Genomic DNA, 20,214 nt, shown 5'->3' with positions numbered 1-20,214 from the left:
ACCTTGTGGGTGTCAACCCGCCTCATGTGTGTTTCTTGAAGACAACATATGGTAGGGTTTTGGATTCTAATCCATTCTGCTATTCGTCTACATTTTATGGGTGAGTTCATCCCATTCACGTTCAAAGTTATGATTGTCATTTGTGGACTCCCTGGCATTTTGATTGCCTTCCCTAATTCTAACCTTTTCTTCTTCGGCTCTACCTTTTAGTCCAGTGATTTACTTTGAATCAGTCCCCCTTGTCCCCTCCCTTGATGTTTCCCTTTTTAGTCCCTCCCTTTTTGTTCCCTCCCCCTCCCCCCTCTCTTTCCCTCCCTTTTTGTTCTCCCTCTCCCCCTCCCCCCCTTGGTTTTCCCTTCTCCTTACCCTTGTTGGGTAAGATAGAATTCAAGATCCCAATGGATCTGGATGTTTTTCCCTCTCAGAGTTGATTTCCCTGAGATTGAGGTTTAAGTAAACCCCCCCCCTCTCTTCCTCTCCTTCTTATAGGAGTTTTCTTCCCCTCCCCTTCCCCTGTGAATCTTTGTGTGAGAACCATTATTCTATTTGGTCTTTCTTTACCCCCTATTTATACATTACATTTTCCCCACATATTAGTATACATAGGTTGATATAAATGTAGTCCTTATAGAAGAGAGTTTGAGTAAAAGAAGATAACATTTTTCCCCTTTCCTTAATATTTACCTTTTCAGGTATTCCTTGCTCTTTGATTTTCGGTATCAAACTTTCCACAGAGCTCTGGTCTTTTCTTTGCAAAAAGTTGGAAGTCTTCTATTTTGTTGAATGCCCATACTTTCCCTTGGAAGTATATAGTCAGTTTTGCTGGGTAGCTGATTCTTGGTTGGAGACCCAGCTCTCTTGCCTTTCTGAAGATCATGTTCCATGCCTTACGATCATTCAGAGTAGAACTTGCAAGGTCTTGGGTGACCCTGATTGGCATTCCTTTATATCTAAATTGTCTTTTTCTGGCTTCCTGTAGGATTTTTTCTTTTGTTTGATAGCTTTGGAATTTGGCAATTACATTCCTGGGAGTTGTCTTTTGGGGGTTTAGTGTAGAAGGTGTTCTGTGAGCTCTGTCAGTGGCTGTATTGCCCCCTTGTTCTAGAATCTCTGGGCAATTTTCTTTGATTATATCTTGTATCACCATGTCCAGTTTGGTGTTTATTTCTGGCTTTTCTGGGAGTCCAATTATTCTTAAATTTTCTCTTCTCCCCCTGTTTTCCAGATCTATCACCTTGTCGGTGAGATATTTTATGTTCTCTTCTAATTTCTTGGTGTTTTGGCTTTGCTTTATTAGTTCTTGCTTTAAAGCCTGGTTTTCTTTTACAGTTTGGTCAAACTGGTTTTGTAGATGCGTGAATTTCTTTTGCATCATTTCCCACTTTTCCTCCCAGAGGGCTTCCATCTTTTTGGTCCTTTCTGATTCAAATTCTTCATGGGTTTGTGGAGAGTTTCTATTTCCTTTGGAAGATTTTGGAGAATTTTCTTGTATATCTTCTTCTATCTGCTCTGTATTTTGTATTTTGGCTCCATAGAATGTGTCCAGAGTCGCCCCTTTCTTCTTATTTTTCTTGGTATTTTGGGGCTTCTGTGCTTCTGTGGAGTTTGTCATCTCTGAACGTGGAGGATTGGCTTTTCTTGTCTTTGTCTGGTGATCAGAGGCTTTAGTCCTGGGCAGATGTTGGTTCTATGAGCGTTCCCTGGGTTAAACTGAATATGCCTCACTGGAACTGGAATGGAAGGGTCGGACCACGAGGCCACACTCTCCCCCTGGCTCGATTTCCGGAAGTTGCCTTCAGAATCCCTGGCCGTGAGGCTGTTTCGTCGGCCTGCGGGGGGGATGGGCTGCCGCTTCCCCAAGCTCCGAGAGCACAGACTTTCACTGAGACTTGGATAGCAGGATCCAGCCGGTGAGGCTGTCTTGCCCGCCCTGAGGGTTGCTGTTGTTTTGACCAGCTCTCTGCAGCGGAGGCCCCAGGCAGTAACTTTCACCCAGACCGACTGGCTCTCTGCAGCGGAAGCCCCAGGCAGTAACTTTCACCCGGACTGGGACTTGGGTAGAAGACCCTGAGGGTTGTTGTTCCTCAGACCCTGCTCTCTGAGCCCGGCGCGGCTGCCGCTTCCGGGAGCCTTGGACTCTGCGCTCCTACCCCTGAGGTCCGAGGGATCTCGGGTTCTGGCTTTTAAGGGGAGCCGTACCTTTTGAACCGGGTCCAGGTCCAGGAGGAGGGTTCCCAGGGTCTGTGCTGTTGATTGTTTTGAATTTCGGCGCCTTAGGAGCTTCTAGTTTGAGATCGGTCGGGAAGGGTTTTCCGGAGATCTGAACTTCAGCTTTCTCTAAGCCGCCATCTTAACCGGAAGTCTACTTTTATTTTTATTTTTGTTCTGGTGATTGTAATGTTCATAAACTGTTTACTACTCAAGAATTAGATGCCATAAAGAAAAGGTTCCCAAAGTTCATATTGAAGCCCCATAGATCTCATAAAGAATTAAAATGTGCTTTCCAAATTTTTGAACCCACTTTTGAAGATGTTGAATTTCTTCTGGCAGAACTTTATAGTTCCCATGAACATCACCAATTTATTGATAAAATAAAATCAGAAAGCACCCTGACAAGCTGTCCAACAGAGGAGCAAAGAGAGGACTTTGACTTCTCTAATCATATTAGCATGACCTATCTGAGGAAATGCAGAGAGGACTTGCTCCAAGCCATTAAGATGTGTTGCTCTAAACCAAATGCTTGGGGGAAATTTGATAATATGGTGCAAGAGAAGGGAAAACATCCAGCTACATTTATTGATTGCCTCTCTGAGATAGCTGAAGCTATCATGGGCATAGAGAAAGATATGGACGAGTCTGTGGCCCATGTTAGGAGACAATTTCTGAAAGGATGCATACCACACCTTAAATTTCTTCAAACATTACTTTCCAAGATATGATGCAATAAATTTGATTGAGTGAGAGACTCTGCATCATACATATTTATTTGACAGTCACACAGACCAGAATAGACAGTTATCTGAATTAAATCAGAAATTGCATGAATCAGAGCAAAATCTAAAGGACAAGGAGAATCAGGAAATTAAGAATTTGAACACTGTTAAAACATACTCAAAACCTATTTATCAACAAAGAAAAGTACAGAGAGAGAACAGACAATGTTTTTCTGTCATAAAACTGGACACCTAATCAAAGACTGTTTTCTCAAGAAGTATGAGGTTAATAACAATGAGAACACAAAAGAAAAATAAAACAAGCAGAAACCTACATGTAACCACTGCTCTCTAAAATCTAGTGAACAAGCAGCAAATCTTCAGGAAATGAGAGAAGCTATAAATGCAGGGACTAAGCCCAAATATGCAGAAATGTTTAGGATTGTAAAGCCAGGATTATGGTGTATTTAGTTTGGTGCATGGAGATAGAGAATTGAAAAGTAGTAAAAACCAGGGAGATAAAGGTAAAGAGAAAACAGAAAAGGGACAATGAACAGGTGATGCAAGAAATTGAATCTGTGAGTGCTGAGAAGTGCAAACCAAGTAAAAGATCAAATGACAGGCAGAGACAAGTGAAAAAAAAACTTGATGAAGAAATTAAGAACATCATTGCTCAAATACAGACTGAGATAGGAGACTTAGAGAGAAACTGTATAATAACCACTCATGAAAAAAGTAGAAAACAAGTCAAAACATGCTTAGAAAAATTTTCAGTGCAGATTGGGCACAGGGATTGAATTTTGTACAAGAAAAAGTCAGAAAAATTCACATAAACTGAAACAGGAGATAGTGACAGATTTAAAGAAAGAAAATTTCAATTCCCTGAAGCAAAATTAAAGTTGCTGTAAATGATTTGAAGACACTCACAGATTTACATAAAAACCCACAAGAAACAATTAATTCTTCAAATAGCTATATGGCAGGAGATCTCCTTAAAAATAAAAAACATCTACTTTGCATACAGAAACTAAAAGTTTTCATCCTACAATGACTAATTTAGAAAATACAAAATTTAATGAAAATGAAGCTGAAATTACATTTGAACATAATAATTAAATTCAAAGTAATAGAGGTGGAGTAGCAGTTAAATTTGAAAAGATGAATAGAATGCAAAACTTAGCAACTGATAGAACAGCCAAGGATTCAAATGACAGGCATGAAATCTACATTCCAAATGGAAGGGGGTGGTCTGGCCAAGTAAAACTATATGAAATTAATCATAGCTATGATTTAAATTCATTTTCCAATGAAGCAGAGGATATAATATCATCAAACTTAGATGAAGATCACATAGGAAATGATTTAAATTAAGAAGATTTAACTAGTTCAACCATACAACTGGCAGAAGGTAGCAAAGCAGAGTGATTCCATAACAATAAATACCATGTCTACACAAAAGCCAGAATGATATGTATGGAGTACAGTGGGGAATAATAACTACACACATCCCAGTGATACAGGGGAAGATGCAACTGTACTAACATCATTCCCAGGAGATAGCATCATAGAGGGAAAGGTTTCTATCTCTACACAGTCAAAAGAGAGTGAAGATGAACAGAAACTTAAGGCTGATGATAGGGTAGAACCTATGAATTTTAGTAACAGCATTGTATATCTGCAAGAAGCAGTTAACCCCATAACATCAAGTTTATCACCTCAAAACATGAATCTAAAGTTTCTTAATGAGAAATGCCAGAAACAGATTTGGGGAAGATAAAAGTTGGTGACATAGGGTTAGATCAAGACAGAAAGCCAGTGTTAACATCTGAAACAGGTTTAGATGGTACTGAACAAAAGCCAATGAATAGCATAAGGATTATAGAATTCAGTGAACCAGAATCAGAATCAGATCAAGAAGAAATACCAGATCGTGTAATAATAATGGACCAAAACAGTGATCAAGAACTAGAACTCTATGAATTTTATAAGCTTTATGTGGAGGTTAACAGAGATTGAGATCTGTGGGACACAAATTCGGAAAGTGAATACCTGGAACCAGAACAATAAAAATCTTATGAATATGATGATAATGATGAGATTTTTGGGCACAGAAGAAGTTCTTTATCAATGGAGGAACTGTTTGCTAGGTTAGGAGCTAATAGTTATGAAGAATTTACACAGAAATTAAATTATATGGCTTATACAGATAATAATTATGAATGGGAAGAAACATATTAAAGAACAAACTGGAGGGGAGATAGATATACATTTTCACATCTATTCTCTAATTTCAAAAACATGACAAATACCATCTATGGAGAAAGATTGAAACCAAGATTAGTTTGAATTCCATAGGGTAACAACATACAACACAAAACCTTGTGAGAATAAAGACTAGTCTTAGGTATAAAAAGAAAAAAAAATATTCTGTCAAAGGAACAACTAAGGAATTAAATCACAACAAGAAAACCCTTAAACTTTTAGTAGCAAACTCCAACTTCATAACTATGACAAATACAAACACACAGTAATGGAAGATAGTAAACACCTAGAATGCTATTGAACCATAGATTCACATTGGATGAATTTATTATCAAAAACATTAACATAAAGTTATAGATGAGAACTGAAATAGGTTGCCCATATCTCTCAACCTTCACCCTAAAAACACATTTCTAGGGTAATCCCCACTTCTCTGCGCCTGCGTGGGACACAGTCGCGAGAGGAGCTTTGGCGCGAGTCGCGGAACATTTTTCTTTCCCGGGCTGCTCCTGGTCCGACGGAATCGCGGAAAAATGGAATCAGAGGAGAACAATTTGCTGGACCTTCCTGATTATGAAGGGATAGAAGATGAAGCTTTTCAACCTTTTCCACCTCCAGCCTCTCCAGGAAGGGATGATGCTGGAGAAAATGAGCTTACTACAGATATAACGAGGAATCAGATGGGAGAAATGCCTGTAGTTATAAAGAAAACTGTAAAAAGGATTTGCCTAAGTTAGATGCTCAGAGATTAATTTCAGAAAGAGGACTTCCAGCTTTAAGACATGTGTTTGAAAAAGTGAAATTCAAAGGTAAAGGTCATGAGGCTGAAGATTTGAAGACATTAATAAGACACATGGAGCACTGGGCACATAGACTATTCCCCAAACTGCAATTTGAGGATTTTATTGGTAGAGTAGAACATTTGGGAAATAAGAAGGGAGTTCAGGTGATAAAACAGAAGGAAATGGAGTAGATACAGCTACTGTAGACTTTGATTCCCTTTTTTCAAATCAAGTTGACACAGAAATATTTGCACCTCAGTTGAATACAAGTTTAACAGAAGAACAACAGAAAAGAATTGAGAAGAACAAACAACTAGCTTTGGAAAGGAGACAGGCAAAATTGTTAAATAACAGTCAGTCCCAAGAAAATGATATGTCAATTATCAGGCTCAGAACACAGGCATTAGAAAATGATAGTACAAATGAAGCACAAGAAGAGAATTTAAATGGATTAAGTGAAGAAAGTCTAGAAGTTACAGACAGTGCTGCTGGTTCTACAAATATAAATGATGACCTACAAACTTCAAGAGTAGATGAAGTAATTTAAAATATACATGACTATTCAACAGATCTTTTTATTTATTAACACTTAAGTGCCAACAATAGGTTTGTCTCATTCAGAAGCATGGATACGTCTCAGTTAAAACTAAAAAAATAATCTTTATTAGCTACTTGTTCTCTAGTTTAACAAGTAGAGATTTATTACCATATTAGCCCAAATATAGTGAGCTCCCAAATATTTTGAAGGATAACTCAGAAAGAGAAAACATCCATTTTATTTTCTCCTTTTAAATTACAACTTTCTCTTAACTCATGAATAATGCAGTCACTTTATATTTGAAGTTTTTTCAAGGTCCTGAAAACAAGTTAAAGAAGTTTTAATGCCACTTTTATTAAATATGTATTACTTTTATAGGTTCTTGTGAGAAACTACCTTCTAATATTTTAATCATGTTCTTCCTCTTCTATTTTCTTCATCTCCTGAAATGGAAACATCATTTAAGTCATTGCCATCACCCTCTTCTTTCTACAAAACACCATCTTCACAACCATCCATACTGTTGGATACACAACATTTTTCAAACCCAAGCACAATAGACTCGGTGGAGATTTTGTCCCAAGTAATTTTGATCCAGTTCACTAATACGGTGACCAATGGTTTCTTTATTTTTTTTGTAATGGAGTAAATTCATGGTTTCTGGTCAACATCCACTCATTATATTCTTTCCTCAAATGATCTTTGAATGGCTTATTAATTACTACATATAACACTTGTAATTGTGATGTCATTCCTCCTGGAATAACAACTAGGTCTGGGTGCATTTCAGCAACTCCCTTCTTCACATTTTCAGGCAGGTGACCCTTGAACACATTGAGAACGAGCATTCCTCTCTGATACCTACCCCAGACCACATTCAACCAATCTAACACAAGTTCTTCATTCATCCATCCCTTTTCCTGCACACAAAATATCACTCCTGATGGTCACTTCTCCTTAGGTAATGGTTTATGCCTTGAAATTACATAAGGAGGCAGTTTTTGCCGGTCAGCTGTGACTGCTAACATCATGGCCATTCTGGTTTTCTCATTTCCAGTTGTTTTAATCAGCACTGATTTGGCACCTTTAGTATTATATTAAAGGTGACATTTGACAGAATATTAAAAATGGGCATTTGGTTGACATTTCCCATCTGCCCTAGGAGATAGACATGCTTTTTATGTTTGCTGAGGTACACAATGCACTACTTATAGTTTCAAAGCTGGAAGTGCTAAAATATAGTGTGAATGTAACTTTCAAAGGTATATATTGGAGGAAAAAATGCTGCACTATATTCAGACTAATAGAGTACATTTTTTTTTATGGTGGGTAAAAACATTTAAGTGGTTAACTTTATTGGAAGCTTTTTAAAGAGATGGGCTAAAAAAAAATTTAAAAAAATTAAAAAAACACATTTCTACCAGGGGAAGGAAGAGAGGGAAGATATACAATGAAGATATTACCTCATAGTTTCAGATATCTCACAAGAAACAACAATGTGGTTATGACATCAATAAAAATACATAAATATGACATCTGAAACAAATAGCCCTAGTCATAATCAACAATACAAATAGCCCTAGCAATAACTAACAACAGTCTCTATGAATTTCCATTCTGTTAAAGACAAAACAGAAAGAACAGACAAGCGAGCACTGAACATGTTAAAATAAAGGAAAAAAATGAGAGTACAAATGACAACAAAAAAGCACTGCTAAAGCAAATAAAACAGCTCTGGATAGGAACATAGACAGTAAAACAGACAGAAAAGAAAAACAGGCATTTTATAAATTAGCTCCAAAGAAAAGTCCCTACATAGTCTATACAAAGTCTCTGCCAACAATAGTAACAACAAAGAAAGTAACAATGTTATTTCACTATGAAAACATAACTCTATGACCAAACAAAATACATTATATCAAATTTCTATCTCCAAGAAACTTCAAAAGTCAACATCTTAACATGAACATTAAAGAGAGCAAACAATAAATCCCCTTGTGAAAACTCAGACATCAAAAGATAAGAAAACTTCAAATTCATATTCTTAACATAAATCTAAGAATTTATACTACAACATACTACATGCACCCACTCTTGAAGATGATTATATGAAAAGCTTACTTCCACATGTGAAGAACAACTCATAAATACTGACAAACACACATGAAGAATTCATACCTTACTTCCATGCACGATGAAAATTTCAATCTTACATACATGCACATGTAAAATCTTACACATATGCATGTTCCTGATTGTTCCAGTATGTTCCTGAATAGTAAAGAACACAGGACTTCAATCAAGAGTTGACGACAGACAACATTTTGTATCCAGCACAGATGAAAAAACTAAGACACATAGTTTTCTACAATCAACATCAAAAGACATGGAAGGAATTTGAAATTTTGGACTTGTGGTCATAAGGTCATGTAAGAAAGCGACATACATGTAACTTCACATATATACATACACATGCTACGCATAAATACAATGTGGAAGGTAATCTCATGGACTGGGTAACTAACTATATAACATATGCATAATTGCAACACACAAAATTCATACTGATATATAAATTTCTGTGGAAAATTCAAACAGACAAAGAAATTTCTTATCTGCATGAGTTTGCACAAAAATCTGAACAATGTATTATATTTGTACATATGTAAATCTGTATAGATATAACCTATGTATATATGTAAATACTAATGTACTAACACACTAACTATATTAGAATAATTTATTAATGTTCTAATGACTAATAATAGGAACAGCTTAGAATATTTGTTAAAAATCTTAGGGAATATAGGGACAGACATAAAACTTAAGTATAGAAGTTAGATTACATTATGATTTTAGGTTAACAATTGTTAGTAATAGGAATTTACTTAGTTGAATTTATAGACATTAAGAGATAAGACAGTTACATATTAAAAAATACTGTTGAAATTGTTTAAAATTATTACATGGTTTATTATTATGTTCAAAAACCTATATTCATGTAAAATCCCTAAGTACCTAAGTCATTTTCCTATACCCAAAATTAGCATAGATAGATTAGGATTTATTATTTGGGGAGGGTAAAGGAATGTTAACATGGTATAGGGTTAAGAATTAGATAGTTAGAAAATTGATAAGATATATCCAAAAGGTAAGTAACGTCAATACAGGGTTGCATCCTTTACAAAGACTGGGGGGGGGGGGAGGTTATAAAGTTGTGGAAGAAAGAAAATAGGAAAAGTTTGCAGCAGAGCTGGAGTAGCTGGAACTGCTGAGCTGCCACTCAAGGAGAACATTCTAATTGGAGTTATGACCAGGAAAGATTGTTGAGAAAGGAGACAAACTGAAATCTTGGTCTCTTTGCCTTGGAGACGAAAGGAAGAAGGGTCTCTTGAGAAAGAAGGACAAAAGTCCAGCTCTCTCTGATTTCTCTGCTGTGCTACAGTGACTGAATTTCCAGACCTGTTACCAATTTTCCCAATCTGAATTATATTCCACCATCCTCCAACCTAGGAATTATTCTAGTAATAGGGAAACCCCAAACCCTCTTCCCTCCATTTCCTTATCTTTCCCTTCTTCTCCAATCAATCCCTTACTTAATCTTAAAGAAGAGGGAAAAGTATTTTATTTGAGACATCATAAAACTCACCCTGAGTTGATTTAGAGAGACCAACAGAAGAATCAGCTGGAAGGGGAGGGTGAAGGGAGGAAGAAGGGAAGAAGAGAAGAGATTAGCAGATCTGATTTTTAGTTATCATTTATCACTCAAGTAATCCCTTATTACATGGTAAACTTGCCAGGCATTTCCATTTTTTTTCTTCTACCTATCCTGTATTCTTAGGATCTGAGGAGGAGAAATTTCTTGTGTTATACTACTTGTATTATACTATAGCTATTGAAAAACGTGTAGCATAGTAACTTTCCTCAAAAACAAAATTATTCTGTTCTCTTTAGGAAAAGGAAGGGAGTTTTGATCTGGGTAGTCACAGAGATGATAAATTGATCCTTACAATAGTCAATGACATGCTTATTCCAGAAGTAATGATAGTATTGATTTGATCACTTTGATAAGGGCAAGAAGTAGAAAGTAAGCAGGAGGAGAATAGAGGAGAAAAGGGGTATGTATGACATGTATTTATACATGTATGACAAGGAAAATGGCATAGGTGGATATATCTGGTTGTAGGGTGCTATGAATGAATAATTGAATGAATGAATAAAAAATTTTAGATGCTTAACATTAGGAATATAAATAGAAAATTGAACAATACCTAATTTTAATGTGCTTGTACTTAAATTGAGGAAGATACCCTATCAGGCACATCATGAATAGAAAGGTCTAAAAAGTTCCAAGGTTCAGTTTGGGAGGTGATGATAGATCCCTAAGAGACTAGAGGGTACTGTGATTAGGTTTAGAAAGTCTTAGAATGCAATGTCAGGGCTGATGGTAAGGTTTAGGAAGTTCATCTTTCTAAAAGTATTGCAATTGGTATCTTCCTGCCCATCTATGTTGTATAAGCAGCCATATCTGCACAACAGGACATGGGACCTAATCTGCCACTACTGGGAAGGAGAAAGAGAGCCTGAATGAAGTAAGGATATGGGTTCCATCACACAGATTGAGGAGTGTCAGTGTTCAGGTAGAAAAGAAGAAGAGGAGAAAGTATTGGCAGAGAGATTAGGAGAGGATACCCTTAGCAGCCAAATGGGATGTGGATGGTCTGGGTTAAATGATAAGGTCAGAAGTTCCACTGCTGGGCAACTACTCAAGTTGGTTCAGTCAAGAGTTAGGGAAGTACAGTGGACTAATGGAGTATAGTGGGCTAATTTTTTAACTTGGATTCAGTATTTAAATTTTGCTTCAGAAAACCATTAGCTGTGTGATCTTAGACAAGTCCCTAAACTCCTTCCACTCTAAATTTCTCATCTGTAAAATGGAGGTAATAATAGCATTTTCTTCCCAAGGTTGTGAAGATTGTTGTATCAAATGAGAATAAAGCATGCTATTTATTATTATTATTATTGAATTTACAGTTATTCAGCAATTAAAACAGTTCAACTGTAGGACAGATCAAATGTGAGTCAATTAATTGACCTGGGGACTGGGAGAATGATTTCTGGATGTCTAACCTAAAGAATACAATTCCAGGCAGGGAGAAAGGGTTTCAGCAGAACAATATGGCTCAAGAAGGTTGGATACTGTGAATATTTAGCCTGAAGAAGAAAAGACCTAGAGGTAATAAGACAATTGTGTCCAAGTATTTGAAAGACTGTTTCATGGAAGAGAATCCATATTTGTTCTATTTGTACCCAGAGGGCTAAACTTAGGATAACTGTACAGAAAAACTTAAGAGCTACCCAAAAGTTGATTGGATTGCTGCTTTGAGTGATGTTCCTCCTTACTAAAGGTCTTTAAGCAAAGATGAGCAAAGCTAATATTCCTAGTATTAAGTCCCAGAAGTTGATGTGGATCAGCCTCCTGCTTCTATGCTGCTTTGTCAGCATCTAATTCCAGTCACAGTCTTCAAATTTTGTCCAAATTGTCCAATCTTAATTTGACTAAAAAAAAAAATATGGGTGGAATTGCTGATTAGAAAGTATGTTCTTTATGAAGGAAGGGATGGAATGATCTGAGGAGGAATTTTTCCCAATCATTCTAGTGGTATTAATTCAGTTATCCTGGTGGAAAGAAGCAATGAGGATACTGTTCCAGGATATGATAAGAATTCATCTGCCATTAAATTTGTGATAGGGTATGAATAAATTAATCTGATTATAAATTCATTTGCAGTGAATAAAAGTGCAGATAAACAGTATGAAGTAAGGCCTTCAGATCTAGATAATGTGGGAAGAAATCCTCTTGGGGGGAGTGTGTGTGTGTGTGTGTGTGTGTGTGTGTGTGTGTGTGTTTGTGTGTGTGTGTGTGTGTGTTGGGGAGCTTCAGTGGAACAGTATAGGTTGAAACTGCAGGACGAGTACCCTCTGGTGGCCAGTGAGGGCTATTGCCTCTCAAAAAGATTAGTATATACCAGAAAGAACCCAATGCGTTAGTAGCTCTAGAAGAGCATTACAATACTAGGTAAATTCGATATTACACTATCTCAAAGAGTAATTAATCCACTGGCAGGCTACTTTTATGTAAGCTTAAAGAAAGCGACACTTAGTGTACATATTTCAGGGGTACAAAGAAGGGCGTATCTTGTCATTCCTGCTTAAAGCATAGAAGATAGAAGGAATATCATAAGCCTTAATGGGTTTTAGCAATAGGTCCAAGTGGGACAGAGTGGATAGAATCAAGAATAAATGCTCTTTTTCTAAAAAAAAATGGAGATAAATCCTTGGGTCCCAGACCACTAAAAAGAATAATAAAGTATTATTTTAGCATGTCAAAAAAGAGTGAATGAATGCTGAGACCATGGTATTGGGATAGTGTAAAAATGTACTCATACCATACATTTATAGAAACTTGTCTGAAGCAAAGGACAAGATGAAAGCTATTAGAGGGGTCCTTGGCAAAGCAGAGAGAGGAAAGCATTAAAGGACCCTAAGCACAAATAGCACTGGCTCACTGTAGCTTTTCAGGGTCAGGCATGCTAAGAGCTGCCAACCCTGATATAGCCCATTACTAATTAGCTCAGAGGCCCTCACAAGCTACTGTAAAAGATTGCCTTCTCAATGTACTAGAAAATATTCCCTGTCTTCAGATTGGCCGCTGCCAAATTATTTATAGGCAATTGGTTTGCATACTCAAAATGGCAGGGAATACTTCTAATTATATCCAAACATCCCTAATGTCACTAGGAATTATGCTGAGTGTTTAGGTTGCCAAATGTTTTGCCCAAACAAAGGGGAGGTGGCTATGGCAAGGACAGATCAGTCTCTATATAAGTGCCCCCAGAGACCTGAGTGTCTCATCTCCCCCAGAAGCTAAGAGGTAAGTGTCGAATGACTTGGGACTAGGATAGTAGAAGAACAGAGCCTTGATTTTCATTCTATTTTGGCTTTCATATTATAGCTTCTGCTGTTATGAACTCATTTTAATACAAACTCTTGCCAGCATGTGTTTTTAATTCAGTTATCTCCCTTATTCTGTACTGTGTTTTGGAAAGTGCTTGAGTAATAACTTGCTCTTTTATTTTCTAGTACTGACCATTTTTCAAGGTGTTATATACTTTATCTACTTCATCTCCATCAAAAGAGGTAAGATCCTGCTTTATTAGTACTCTAAAATTCCATTACATTTAGTGAAGGAAATACCATATTTTTGATATCTTCATCTTGAGCATATCATTTTGAAGGACATGGAATCTCTAGGTGAATACCTGTAAATGCTTAATTTTGACAGAAAGTGTATTGCTTAGAGAATATGTCACAATATCATAGGATTAGTTTATAGAAAAGATTTAGCTAGGCTTAGACTATTTGGCTTAATAAATGATCTCACCTTATTCTCCCTTTACAAAATGCTTTGAATGCTACAAGGCATCTTCTTTAACATATACTAGAATAACATTCATCTAATCCAAAATAACCAGTATAGTGCCTTTTTTCATATAACAGATGCTGAATTAATGTGGAACGAATGAAATGTTTTGGGATAAATTTCATGAGTGAAGACATACATACATGTTAATCTTAATTTAAAAGAATAACATAGACTCTATTTTCTGATTTTCCATTAGAACAATCTGCATTCAATTAAAAATGTGTAAGAACTTTCTGTAATTTTGCTTTTATTGGGGGGGGGCTATGACTTTAGGAGTTTAGGAAATCCCTGTGAAGGAAATCAACACCTACTTTGCAATTTATGTTAGAAGCAAGATTTTAACACAGGTCTTCCTCTTAATTATGTCATGCTACCACCACTTTGTGAAATGTTGTTCAGTCACGTTTCAGTCATATCTAACTCTTTGTGCCTCAGTTTGGAGTTTTCTTGGGAAAGATACTAGAGTGGTTTGCTATTTCCTTCTCCAGCTCATTTTATAGGTGAGAAAACTAAAGCAAACTGAGATTAAGTGCTTTGCCCAAGATCCCACAGTTGGTAAGATTCTAAGGCCAGATTTGAACTCAGAAAAATGGTATCTGCTGCACCATTTAGCTGCCCTCTAGTGAAATAACATGCCTAATTTTAAATGAAACTTGATCTTTTCCCAGGGATCTTAAAACCTCAATTTATTCATTTTTGAAATAGAGAATTTGAACTAGTTATTCTTTAAGCTTCCTTCAAACTAGTGTATCCATTATTATTCCATATTAGTGTTTTCATGTGATACTAAAAACAAAAAAAAATGAAGTACATTTATTTGGTAGGATGGAGAAAGCATGGAGAGAATAGTACTATGCAGTCCTTGTAATGAAAATTCCCATTTTGTACTGCTTTCCTTTTCTCAATCAGAAGAAGAAAATACCTGGAACCAAAGTGGAGAAATAGGCTTTTTTTCCACTAAGATATTCAGATTATTTTTATACTAAAGATTTAGTAAGTTGTTGATGGAATTCTAAGTGCAACTGATAGTCAAAAGAGAGGCTTCTTGAAGAATTGTGTGGGATTAAGGAGAGGCCAACTCCTTGGTACACAGTTCAACCACAAATGGTCTAGTGTACTACAAATAAACTAAAAAGAAAAGACAACCCAACCCCAAAGATGGCATGCCAAACATTGGTATAAACATGCACTTTAAAACAAGCTATGGGATAGTGAACTAATTACATGTTCCTCATGAAATCATAAAAGAACAAAAATGTTTAGGCTTGAAAACACTATTATTATCAAATTTTTTCTCTATAAATCTCAATCTTTCCTTTTGAAGAATTATACATATAAATTAGAAAGCCTTCAAGAGCAGGAAATAATTGTACTTAGTATAAGTACAATATAGTATAAGTGGATTTAGCTGGTGATTTTATTACTTTTTACATGTAAAGAAATTATCAGATTATCATTCCTCACCTAAGCCTGAGGCAACAAGATAAGATCATAGGATTGGATGCTAGAAACAACTTTAGAGCTCATCTAGTTCAAGTCTCCCATTTTCCATATGAAGAAACTGAAACCCAAGGAGGGGGATATTTCAAAGAAAGCAGGTAGCAGAGCGAGGACTGAAACTTTTCATTCCAGATTCATCATTTGTTCCAGTACACTATACTCCTCCCCCTAAGTAAATGGAAGAGATTTATGGCTTGCTGAAAGTGAAGCCCCAAGTTACCATCTCATTCCATAATAGTCCTTTAGTTCTCTTGGCACTAGTGAGTAGTAGCTTGGAGGAACAAATGAATTCTATCTAAGGATAAAGTTTCACAAATCTCTAATTGAAATTTAGTATTTCCTTCTATTATGATATTTTTTAGAAATGACATTATTCTAAGAAAGGGTTTATTGGTTTCATCAGACTGCCTGCCAAAAGGGTCTATGACCAAAAAAAAAAATGGTTTAACAACTCTGTTCTAGACTGCTCCTCTCCAACTTCATCCTCCAACCTTACAGAAGAGGAAACTAGGGTTCAGGGAAGTTATCTTTAACATTTCTTTCACTTAACCTCATAACTTATATTTACCACTCTTTTCTCTCATTTTCCTCTCCCTAGCAAAATTCTCTAAAAATTTTAAAAATAAAAAATTGCAGCCATGAGTTCAGACTCCGAAATGGCCATTTTTGGAGAGGCTGCTCCTTATCTCCGAAAATCTGAGAAGGAGAGAATTGAAGCCCAAAACAAGCCTTTTGATGCTAAAACTTCAGTCTTTGTGGTGGAAGCCAAGGAATCCTATGTGAAAAGTACCATACAGAGTAAAGAAGGGGGGAAAGTAACTGTGAAGACAGAAGGTGGAGTGGTGAGTAAAAATATGAATAGAAAATTATGATTCTTATGATTCTGTTCCTTTGATCCAGGGATTCCCAACCAATAGGTTATTTATAGACATAATGTTATGTACAGACTTATCTTACAGAGCTAATTACTGGCATAATTGGGTCTCCCAAGTGCTTGGCCGCTATATATAGCAACATTATTTATGAACATATAAGGTTCCTTGAGGCCTCTTGGAACACACACAAAGATTCCTTGGTTAGATTAGAATCTAATAGTATATATTTAGCATTACCTGGTAGACAGCCAAGGTGATGGCCACTATCATGCCCCTGTATTTACAGTTTGTTTTTCTGAGCAGGAAGGGGAATATAACCCTTAGCAAAATCTCCCTACTAGGTGAACCTCGTTGTATGAATGCTTACAGAACACTGTGTTGGACACTAGAGGAGATCCAAAGTTTAGATAAGAAATGGCTTTTGTCTTCATGAAACTTACTATCTACTAGTGTGATATAATTCTCCAATACTTCAAAGGGTAGGAGATCTCAGTTTGTGAATTCTCTTTACTACTGCAGATGATAACTGATCAATAAAACATCCAAAACAATTGTATAGAGTGATGTAAAATAAAGGGTGAGGTCCTAGGGAAAAATCAGGAAAAGTAAAAAGTTCATGCCTTATCTAAATTTTATATGTTGCAGTGAATTTCTTAATGTTCTATACATAGTAGGTACTTAATATAGATTTATTATTCTTGAATTTTAAAAAAAAACAGAAGGCAGGAAAGGGGCTCAGTGGATTGAGAGTCAGACCTAGAGATGAGAGGTCCTGGGTTTAAAGCTAGCCTCAGACACTTCCTAGCTATGAGAGCCTGGGCAAGTTGCTTAGCCCTTACTACTCTTCTGCCTGGGAACCAATACTTAGTATATTGATTCTAAGATGGAAGGTAAGGGTTTAAAAAAAATGAACCAGAGAATGTTTTATGGAGAAGGTAGCATTTGAGTTGAGTTTTAAGAAATTTATAGAAACTGAATAGACAAATAAGGGAAAGAAAAAACAGTATAGAAAACATACTGTTTGGTTCAAATCTAACTGTGTCTTCAGAATCACAAAACAACTGGTAAAAATTGGAATGTTCTTTCCTTAGGCAACAATTAGCCTCCATGTGGCAGGGGACCTCAAGGGGAGAAGGGAAGAAGGAAATTAGTCTTCCAAACAGGAAGTTGATTACAAACATGGCATATTCTATGACAGAGCAGTGCATTACCTATTTCAAACAGCTTACAGCTTTAGGATGTTTTTTCATGAGTGCACTGATCCTTCTAGGTAGCCACTTGTTTTGTTGTCATTCAATCGTTTCAGTTGTGTTTGACATTTTGTGATCCAATTTGAGGTTTTCTTGGCAAAGATGCCATTTCCTACTCCTGCTCATTTTATAAATGAGGAACTGAGACAAACACAGTTAAGTGGCTTGTCCAGGGTTACACAGCTATTAAAAGTATCTAAGGCTATATTTGAACTCCCTGAGTCTTCCGTACTTCAGGCCCAGCTTTATATCACCTAGCTGCACCAGCTGCTTGTACTTACAGAATTAAAATGAATTCCTTTTATGACTTACTATTAAAATGATTTATTTTTGGTCATTTAAGATATGTAAGAGTATTCCTTGAATTTTCTTTTGGATTTTGGACTGCACTTGAGTTTAAGGGATTCTAATGAGGGAGATTAGCACCTCTTCCACAACTTTTAGTCTCAGAGAGCTGCTGGAATACTGAGAAGTTAAGCCACAGCCAAAATGTGTCAGAGGCCAGAGACGCTTCAGATCTTACTAAATTAAAGGCAAGTAAGGAAACTTGTCTGAAACAGTTCCCTCCTTATTTCAGAGAGTTATTGGGAAGAATTTGTCTTGTAAGTTTTAAAGTACTTTATAAATGCAAATTATTACTATTGCAGTTGTAGGCAATGGCATGAACAAAGAGCTTGTTCAGGAGATAAAGAATAGATCAGTTTGATTGGAACAAAAAGTACATGGAGAGGAGCAATATAAATCTGGAAGACCTAAGGTTGTTCCAAATGGAAGAGACTTTGAATGGCTGTAAAAAGTCTGACTTCTCCTTGGAAGGCAATAATTGGGAGCTGCTAAAGTATTTTTAGAAGAGGTGTGACAGGTATAAGGGAAATAACTTTTATGAGAGATAGATTGAAATCAGAACAAAGTAGATGTGCCATGCATGCCCCTATTGCAATTTTCTGTCACCTCTTCACCCTGCCAGGAATTTCTAAACCCTTTCAACTCTCCTTAAATTCCATTAAAATTGTGGGAGTAGAAACACCAAAGGAAAAACAACTGCTTGATTACATGGGTTGAAGGGGATATGGTTGGGGAAGTAGACTCTAAATGATCATCCTAGTGCGAACATCAACAACATGGAAATACGTTCTGATCAAGGACACATGTAATACCTGCATGAATTGTGCATCGGCTATGGGAAGGGTGGGTGGGTGGAGGGAGGGAAAGAATATGATTCTTGTAACCAAAGAATAATGTTCTAAATTGATAAAATAAAATTAAAATTTTAAAAATTCCATTGCTCTTCTTCTCCCTCACCTTCTTAGCTGAGAGTTTTGCTTCATATTTCACTGCAAAAAAATTGAGGTTATTCTCAAAGAATTCTCTCCTCCTTATCCTATATCACTCAGATGCCTTATTCCACTGTCTCCCTTACCTATGTCTCACTTGAAAAAGTAGCCCTTTTTGCCAAGGTATATTCCTCTAAATGCTCAAGTGATGTTATTCCGTCCTATTTTTTCCATTAGATTTCTTCCTCTATCATTCCCATTTCTCACTTATCTTCAATCTCTACCCAGGTTCTTACTGTTTTCTTTCTGTCTATGATTTTGTCCAATCTTCAAAAAAAACTTTTCACTTTATCTTCACTAAGCCTCATCGTATATATCTGATTCATTTCATATCTTAACTTCTTTAGGAAGCCATTTAGAATCAGGACCTCCACCTCTACTTTCTTCTTAACTTACTGTTGTCTAGTTTCAGATCTCATCATTCAACCAAAATTGCTGTTTCCAGTTACCAGTAATCTTTTAATTTTAAAATCTCATAACTCTTTCTTAATCATAATCCTTCTTGACTTTTGAAGCCATTCTCGTTCACTTTTTTCTCCTTGATTGCTCTGTTCTCTCTAAACTTTATGACTATACTCTCTCCTGGTATCCTTTTTATCTATCTAACTGATGCTTCTGTCTCCTTTGCTGAATCTTCACCAAGATTACACCTGCTAAATGTTGAGACCTCTAAGTGCCTATCTTTAGCCTTCTTCTGTTTTGCTTCTATACTATTTTGTTTGGTGATCTCATCAGGCCCCATAATTTCAATTATCATTTCTATGTAGGTGATTCTCAGATCTATTTATCCATCATCATAACTCCTGATATTTATAGAGTACTTAAACATATGCCAGGTGCTTTATAATTATTATTTCATTTGATCTTCACACACACACACACACACACACACACACACACACACACACACAAACCTGTAAAGTATATGCTATTATTTTCTCAAGGTTACAGAAAAAAAAATGTACCTTCTGTTTTAGAATCAACACTAAGTATTGGTTCCAAGGCAGAAAAGGAATAAGGGTTTGGACTGGGGTTTAAGTGACTTGCCCAGGGTTACACAGCTAGAAAGTGTCTGAAGCCAGAGCTGAACATAGGACTTCCCATCTCCAGGACTGGCTATTATCAACTGAGCCACCTAGCTGCCCCTGAACTCACATCTTTCTGATTTAGGCTCAGCACTCCAATTGGGCTAGCCAGCTAGCCCAATACAGCTAGCCCACCCTAACCAACCCTAACCTCTCTGCTGATCTCCAG

The 20,214-nt window shown here is 36.5% G+C and overlaps 1 protein-coding gene and 1 pseudogene across 1 annotated transcript in view; both read left to right on the top strand.

The window, feature by feature from the left end:
• The first annotated feature begins 5,618 nt into the window (after nt 1-5,618).
• Nucleotides 5,619-6,890, top strand: LOC100031376 (TIMELESS-interacting protein-like; annotated as a pseudogene).
• A 6,669-nt stretch (nt 6,891-13,559) lies between these two features.
• LOC100027290 (myosin-8) overlaps nt 13,560-20,214 on the top strand; it is a 48,914-nt gene continuing 42,259 nt past the window's right edge. Inside the window, exons 1-2 of the mRNA XM_001371468.4 lie at nt 13,560-13,715; nt 16,100-16,343. Of these exons, the coding sequence (XP_001371505.1) occupies nt 16,140-16,343 (204 nt within the window). The 5' untranslated portion in view covers nt 13,560-13,715; nt 16,100-16,139. The remainder of the gene's footprint in view (nt 13,716-16,099; nt 16,344-20,214) is intronic.

The sequence above is a fragment of the Monodelphis domestica genome, chromosome 2, assembly GCF_027887165.1.
Source record: "Monodelphis domestica isolate mMonDom1 chromosome 2, mMonDom1.pri, whole genome shotgun sequence".
In the NCBI taxonomy this organism is placed as follows: Eukaryota; Metazoa; Chordata; class Mammalia; order Didelphimorphia; family Didelphidae; genus Monodelphis; species Monodelphis domestica.
Note: the sequence above shows the minus strand (reverse complement) of the source record. Positions and strands in the feature narration are given on the sequence as shown.